The sequence below is a fragment of the Stylophora pistillata genome, chromosome 10, assembly GCF_964205215.1.
Source record: "Stylophora pistillata chromosome 10, jaStyPist1.2, whole genome shotgun sequence".
Classification (NCBI taxonomy): domain Eukaryota; kingdom Metazoa; phylum Cnidaria; class Anthozoa; order Scleractinia; family Pocilloporidae; genus Stylophora; species Stylophora pistillata.
The window spans coordinates 11,246,897-11,255,171 of record NC_142528.1 but is presented as its reverse complement, the minus strand read 5'-3'; the positions used below and the strand labels follow the sequence as shown (position 1 = coordinate 11,255,171).

The 8,275-nt window shown below is 38.8% G+C and overlaps 1 protein-coding gene across 1 annotated transcript; it reads right to left on the bottom strand.

Annotated features, from left to right (window-relative positions):
• Positions 1-886: 886 nt before the first annotated feature.
• LOC111321573 (uncharacterized) lies at positions 887-8,224 on the bottom strand. The gene is made up of 6 exons (XM_022924489.2): positions 8,005-8,224; positions 4,258-4,326; positions 3,832-3,867; positions 3,501-3,575; positions 2,479-2,573; positions 887-1,990 (listed from the first exon to the last, which is right to left on the bottom strand). The coding sequence occupies exons 1-6, from the start codon at positions 8,077-8,079 to the stop codon at positions 1,099-1,101; spliced, it is 1,242 nt and encodes a 413-aa protein (XP_022780224.1). The 5' UTR covers positions 8,080-8,224; the 3' UTR covers positions 887-1,098.
• Between the last annotated feature and the right edge of the window lie 51 nt (positions 8,225-8,275).

Below are 8,275 nucleotides of genomic sequence, written 5' to 3'. Positions count from 1 at the left end.
TAAATATGGAAATATGCTACCGGTAAATTAAAATACCTATAATGAAATATACAGCTATGCCTAACTTGCTGTAGATAGACGTTGTTTCGCAGTCTTAAGTGCTGCTCGCTAAGTAACCTTTTCTTCAATTTTTTTTTTAACTTATGTAAAAAAAATATGTGAGAAACTGCTCATATAAGTCTATATCACGTAGCCTTATTCTCTGTTTCACTAGTTGTATTCTATAGAAACGTTTGATTTTGAAAATTGCAAAAAACGTTGTCTTATAAAAATGAAAATGAAAACGTCCAAAAATGTTCACTGATGTCTTGGCAATTCTACGCTCTGCCAGGGTGTAAAACGATCAGGACAGCATCATAGATGTTCAGCATGAACTTGGGCCTGCTGGACAGGCTCTGAGCTCAATGTAATTTATCCATCTAAATATTACTATCATTTTTCATCTTCTATCTGACCACATCATCACCCCTTTTTTTTGCGCAGAAACCTTTAAATTGTCCCACCACTTGGGACGGCGTCTTGAATTTGATGTAAAAAAAAAACCACGCGTGCGATTAAAACTATAGTAAATCATTGCTCTCTGTTTTACAGAGAGGCTCATTTTGAGGACTCTGTTTCTACGGGGGTATTTTGCTAAATGCCTTAAAATTCGCTGCTCAATAAAGATGACTTCGACACTACTACACAACATAGCCCTCCCAAGGATTAAGGTTCGATTGACTATAAACTTAATTAACGAATCAGCTCAATAGCTTCCGTGCCAACACTGAACTAATCAAAATGGGACACATGATACCCGGACCAAAAGCGCGGGAAATCGAATTAAACCATAGCCTTTGTCAGGCCGAGGTAAGTGGAGACGAGCGAAAATCAGTGGTGTTCTAAATAAATGTCTTCCTACAATTTTACTTTTACTTGCTCCGTTTTTCTTTGCTCGAATTCCTTTGAACAGACTACAAAGTTGTTCTTATATCTACAAAGTTGTGTTCCTGTTTTCGAGCCAAAATAGATAGCTGAAAGTCCCCACTTTTCTGTGTGACTATCGGGCTTGAACATGAAATAATACATTTGGCAGTGTAAATTGTTTGAAATCTTTCTTCACTCTGCCTCTGTAGAATCGAGCCTCTGTAGAATCTCCTTCAGCTGCTCAAAGGCGGAACGTTTCTTCTCTGTGAAAACGTCCTCCTCACAATCTTGTCCATTCGTTTTCTCATACTCAGCTTCATTGTCTCCTTCTTCCATCTTTGCTTCTTCCAACAGTCGTTTTATCTCTTCGATGGCGAACGACTCATTCCCCGGGGGTGACGGGAGTGGTGGGGGTTTTTCGTCGACGGGCGACTGAGAGGCCAGCTCGTCCCCAGGATCTTGGCTTTCTGAAATGATGGAAAGACTGGAAGGACCGCGTATTGATGATGGCTTCTGTTTTCTGTTAATTTTCGGGAGGCTGTAAAGGGCAGTAGCGTCAGGATTAGAACTCTGTTTTTCCTCTTCACACTCCTTACTCGAAGGCTTGTCATCCGTCACCTTTGTGCCTGGTCGTCCAACATCCCCCGGAGCTCGAACCACGTCATAAAGCTCGCTACCGTCCTCTTCTCCCGCCGGAGAACCGCGCAATTCTGTACTTTCGGTTGGTTTTTGACGAGCGATTTCATTAATGGTTTTCGAGGGCTCGGACCCCCTTGCGGCTTGGACCATTTCGTAAGTGGGTGGGGCGGACTTTGATGGTGGCCTCGATCCAACTAACTCGTACGTTGCACCATCATTTACATCTTTCTTAACTTTGGGAAGTGTTGATGCACCAACCAAGCTATACGCATCTCCCCCCTGACTTACGCTGCTGACACCAGCGGGAACTCCAACACTAGAGTACAAGGCATCAGTGGAATCATCTTCGTCATAGCTCAAGTTACTGCCACTGCTGCAAGCGCTGAAGCTTCTATTTGGCCGGCTCGTGACCTCTTCATACTGCGAGTCTATGGAACTTTGACTGCTGCAATAGCAGAACGTGACACTTTTTAGTAAGATAAGGATATATTGGTTTGTTTTATTGGTCTAGACGCGGGCCGCTCGTCAGACGCAAAGCGTCAGCAATTGGTATTCCTTGATAAGTGGATTCTCGAATGAAATCAATGGTATAAATCTACGTTTGAACTAAAAATTTAAGCTCTGGAGGGGCTTGAACTCATGCAAGCCAAATGACAGTTTGCGGCTGCTTCTACAAACTGAGCTTCAAAGGTGCAAATTGAAAGCAACTTGAAACGCGGTTTTATATGATCGATTTTATAGACAATTTGTGATCATTAAGTTTAAAACTGCACTTTGAGAAAAATCCGTCGGACATAATCCTGTTTGGTTGAGAGGGCGAGATGAATTTTCTGGACCAATTAAAGAGCACACAGAAGAAAAACTTATAACATCCCTAATTACTTTCAATACTCGATTTAAAATTGCTCACAGTTGAAAATCTATCTTTCTTACCTTAGAGTGTTCTTGCGCATATCAAACGATTTCAGCTGCATGGCTTGCCTCAGTACACTCACCCAGTCAGTGAGCAGCTCGGGCGTTGGAGCGGACTGAAAGAGCAAGAAACTATAAACCAAACAATAATTCACAGCCGATCATGACTACTGGCTGGCTCAACACCTGGCCTCTCCTTAGATATTCACTAAAATCATCATGTTCAATGTTAAAGATGAATTAGTTTCTTGCATTCATGACCTTTCACATGATGAAGCAGGCGAGTTTATATAATTATGCGAGACTGATCCGGAAATCTGACTGTGGTTTAGCTAAAGAATGGCGGTTGCCTGACAAATGGACATATTGCGTTTACAAATGCGCTTGCAATTTCGAATGCAGTTGTACTTAAACTTGACCGCGAGACGGACCTGCATACGCGAGGAACACATAATTTGCGCATAACGAGTAAGGCAACACTGGCAATTGCGCGTTAGTTAATTGACTTCTCGCACACATTTGATTGCTTTACAATAAAGGAGCACAAACCGTGGGAGAAGACAAGACGACTGTAACACCTGAACATCAGTATGCATATTCTCCGTATTGTTCTCTATACATTTCCTAAGGCGCTAACAAGGGAAAACTTGTTAACAATCAAGAGCTTCTTTAGCTCACGATCATTTCTTTTATTCTCATAACCTTACTTTTTGATTCGAGGGTGATATTGTAAGGAGAAATTAGATGCTAGTGACTCAAAGGGTTAAGAAGAACATTAAAACTTGCTAAGTCTGTATCGTAAGAGAAAAGTCGCAAGATATGAAGCTAATTTCCCTGGTGCAGTCCAAGGCGATCAGAGAGGCGGTAGGTACGTTGCACCATTGGGGTGACATCGTCAGCTCCTAAAACAATCGCTGTCGCAGCAAGTTGTCAGGGGACGAGGGGGGCAGACGGGAAAAGTAGCCCAGGGGCATAAAAGAAGGAGAGCGTTTCACACTAATATATTATTCAGTTATATGGTGTAAAATTTCAGTACTACTTACAAATGTATAAGTCCTATTCTTGGTTAAAATCTGAAAGCCATTGTTGACCAATTTTACTGGATTAACTGCCTTGACCTTACAATAAGAAATATAAGATCATGAAATTATATTTGTATTTAAACAACCCTCAATTTGACCACAAAGTGTTACTAAGTATGTCACGTGATATTGTGCTTTTCTATTCAACTATTATGCCGGTTAGCCCAAAAAATAGAGGCGAAATTTTTGAGGTTTAAATCTTTTTTACAGTAAAACATCAAATCAACGACAATTTTAATGCTACCAATAAATCAATGCTGATTTTCTCTACTTAATCCAAAAAAAAAATTACCTGACCAAAATCGATGGTACCAAGGTAGTTTTCTTCCTGCAAAAAGAAAAGATTTTTAAACTCTTAAATATAGATTTTCATCATTGTTAAATGAGCATCACTGACGAGTGGCTCAAATGATAACCCTCTAACTCCCATGAGTGACCAAGACAGAATTTCTCCTTACAATATCAATACAATATCATGCAGACAAGTGATGAGAATATAGAAAAATATCAATTAGGGGGAGTATTAGTTGATCTTATACCAAATTCTCCAAACTTGCACAATAAGAAAAGTATAGCAAACAGTAAGAAGAATTACTAATGAGATCTCGGGAGGGAAAGGGTAATTAGCCTTGATCAATGGTATTTTGCAAGAGGCAAACAATTTTGTCTATCTACGAAACAATAAAATTCCATCTATCATTAGCTCTCTTTATCTTACTGTTTTTTCAGCAGCCTTGTAGTATGACAACTCCTGCCCATCTAGTGTGAACCATCTCTTTCTATAACCCTACAAATATTGAGGCACAAAAATATTACCAGACTAAATCATACATACATACATACATACATATCTACATACATACATACATGGGTTAATTGACCACTCCCCGTAAGGGCTTTTCAGGGCCAACACCCACCCATCCCACCCCAGGGGAGGACATCCACCACACAGTAATCTCGTGCGTGGGAAATTAACGTCTCCTACCCCTAACCCTGCAGGGCACGGGGCCTACGGTTTATTCGTCCTTATCCGAGAAGACTAGAATATCTATCCATTTCTTGTTGTAGAAAGGTAGCAAATTCTCCTCACTTATTTTAAGACCATGAGTATTGGTCCTGCCGGGGCTCGAACCCTCAATCTCCCACACAACACAATTCAATCCAGTGCTCTAACCAATTGAGCTATATTCTATGCACCTAAATCATCATTCATTCATGTCACCAACATAGAACTCACATCCTGTGGTACATCAATCATGGTACATGCCTGTAGAACAGGATATATTTGAACTCATAAAGCTAACCCTTTGACCTCTACAAATGATTAGCATCTAACTTCTCTTAACAATATCACCACTGAGTCAGACATGAGGTCATGAGAATACAGTGAATGATCACCAACTAAAAAAGTGCTTGATTTTTCAACAAATTCTCCCTGTCTGCACCTGTATGGACAACAATATCAAGAATGTCCATACTGATGTTAGGGTGTAAAACTTTTAACACTGCCAATCCTACCAGTATGCAGAACTTTAATTATGTCACATGAGTCAAATTATATTCAATTTGTTAGATGATTTTTTTCCTTTTTTCAATAAAGAGCAACCCCAGAATGCAGGTAAGAACTGACAAAAAAACTCATGTAAGGTACGTATTTCAACGATGATTTCAGGGGTAGAAGCCAAGCTCTCTGGTCCACTGGTGAGTAATCCCCTACCCCCATAATGCCTTACAAACACCAGAATGTAAATGTTTAATATACAATAATTTATAAAATTAATGTACAATGCAATTCACCAAATCGAAATATGACATCCAATTTGAATTACCATTGTTTTGGACTTACTAGCCTCATCTTCACGTGGAAACACAAAAGGATTATCACATGTGTGAGAGGCTAGTAAGTCCAGAATAATGGCAATTCAAATTGGACACCATATTTTGATTCAGTGTATGCTGGAAAATTATGCATGCTATAGTTAGTATGATTTAGAAGGTTCCACAGTAGAGAACTATTTCAAAAGTAACTCAAATTCAAATAAAACACAATTTTGAGGTAATGTGCTCACAGGGGATCAAATGATCAGGGTGAAACAGGGGGGGTGAAAAGAAGTATTTAGCTCTGAGTTATAGATACAACATGTGGATAAAATAGAATAAATATATCTTATTAGACGTTTTGTTGTGTAGTATCGCTGAGTATTTTTACGAGTTGTGCCGTATTTTGACGAGCCTTACGGGCTCGTCAAAACACAATTAAATAACGAGTAAAAATACTCAGCAATACTACACAACAAAACGTCTAATAAGTTATTTATTATCCAACACACCAAACTGTTATTTCAGTGCGGACGAATTTCATGAATATTCATTTACGGGGAGTGCGTGACAGAAGTATGCAAAGCGAAACGGAATTGGCGCGTTGTTGTGTCGCTGTTTCTATTTTCTTCATTAAATGAAGAAATTTTCTGGTCGTCAAGCTGTTTTTCTTCGTTTGATTCATCTGATGAAATTGGAACTGTATTTGCCAGCCATTCTGACTCTTCGTCGTCTGAAATATCATTCAAATTGTCCGCCATTTGTTTTTTTCATAACTACAATCCAATTCTTCACTTGCGCAATGCGAGAAAACCTGTTTAACCGGTACTCTACAATAGATGAGTTCGTCTATGGTGTTATTTGTACTCGTCTAGGTGTAGTTGGATAATAATTATCCATATTCCCAATGGAGAAATCATAAGTATTGAAAACTTCAAGAGGGTTGACACATTTCTACAAACCATAAGGCTATTGTTAGCAGGTCTATATAAATATAATGATATTTCAACTCTCCTTAATTATCAAAGGCTCTAATGGAAACTGGACAAATTTCCCACTCACTCATTCTAGAAAGGTTGGTATTCAGGATACTAAGACACATTCAAAGTACAAATAAATATATAAAGAAATAAAGAAATCAGGTAAAGAAATAGGATTTAGCATGAACATTCCATGAGGTGACCCTCCTTGTCCACTGTTTCTGGGAAAAATTGGAATTTACAAAGTTGGCTTTTGTGGTGGGAGGAAAACTGGAGGATCCAGAGAAAAACTTAACCCACCAGGAAGCTTAGAATGTATCCATGGTCATTCAGTGACTTCAAAGCTGGTGGCAAGTTTTTAAGTCCTGTATTTAACTGTGGTTTTACCTAAACCTTCACATCCTAATATCTAAAACAATAAAAACACTAATGTGGCCTTGAATTACTGTAAAATATTGTAGAAGTCCAAGCTTTCGTCGCTCAACGGCATCATCGGGGACGTCCCTGATGATGCCGTTGAGCGGCGCAAGCTCGGACTTCTACAATATTTTACAGTACTTCAAGGCCACGTTCGTGTTTTTATTGTCTTACTAAAAATGTTACTGAAGGACAACAATCAAAGATAATGATCCTAATATCTGTATGCATATTCTCCATACTGTTCTCTATACATTTTATAAGATGCTGACAGGGAGAATTTGTTTAATAATCAAGATGTTCATTTTGTTAATTCTTGCAATATTAATGTTTTATCCTGGGGTGATATTGTAATAAGAAATTAAATAATAGTCACTCTTCGTGGCGAGAGGGGTTAATTGATGTATCTTAATTGTAATTGTGCTCCGGTGTTGCCATTTTAGCATTATCCTATGTTGTAGTTGATATCATTAGACTCAAGAGCAGAAAATTAATCCATGGTTACCACACTCGTATTCACGGTAACCAAATTACAAACAGAGGTGTAATTTTACAAAAGCGTTTAGTTGTAACATTCCTGGTTGTAATATTTTTCAGTGGCATATGATTCGAGTCTATTGTACTAAAAGTACCATAAAAACCTCAAACATCGATATCGCTGAGGACGTATTGGTTCTTAAGTTGAATCCTCACCACTTCGTCCGTATTTTAGCATGATTTAAATAGCTGTCTTTCTGACATGAATCATAAGTTTTTCCGTATTTGACGAGGAGGTTTCTAAAAGGATGATCAAATGAACCAGAAACTTTGTCAATTTCCTTATAGTCAAACGCTGAATCAAAACACTGCTTCAACTGACTTTCGATTTCGACGGAGATTTTTATTAAAAAACTAATGGTACCTTTCGATCCTTTGGGAAGCCAAGTGAGTGTGAAAATTGTGAATAAATACGAATTATCACCAGTGAAAGATACAAAAGTGTCCTAGAGGCGTGATGAACAGATAAACAACAGTGACCTTGCGCTGAAATTTCACAATTAACTCGCTAGCTGATCTTTCGTAAATCAGAGTGAGCTTAAATCGAGCTAATCTTAACAAGAACTAAAACGCTGTTTTCGTTGAGAAAATCACCTTCAACTTTCTTCGAGATCGAAAAAAGGTTTTAGAGCGCTAAACATCGTAGTTAAGATCTTCATAAGATCGCAAATCGATCTCTTTCAAAACATGTAAGTTTGCATTCCGACGCATACCTCAAAGAATCTTTTACCAGCTTTGTCGAGAACTCCTTCGAAGTGAAGTCGTGTTTCTGTTGCTTCACCAGACATATTTGGCACAACTTCCTTAATCCACGGCTAAGTCATTAAGTCTTTGACCCTCTGTTGTGAAGCTATCCCGATCAAATTACGTATGGCTTGCAGAACTTCCCAAAACTTTATGACCCGGAAATAGTCATAATAATGATCTTTACTGCAGTATCCGGCTGCGCATTTCACTTTCCGAGGTTTCACGAAGATTGGCCGA

Bases quoted from the DNA above. Each gene is read 5' to 3' on its own strand.
- LOC111321573 (XM_022924489.2), bottom strand. From the start codon at position 8,079: ATGTCTGGTGAAGCAACAGAAACACGACTTCACTTCGAAGGAGTTCTC. The intron at 3,868-4,257 runs GTAAGATAAAGA...TTCTTTTTGCAG, and splicing joins ACAAGGCTGCTGAAAAAACA to GAAGAAAACTACCTTGGTAC. The intron at 3,576-3,831 runs GTAATTTTTTTT...TCTTATTGTAAG, and splicing joins GTACCATCGATTTTGGTCAG to GTCAAGGCAGTTAATCCAGT.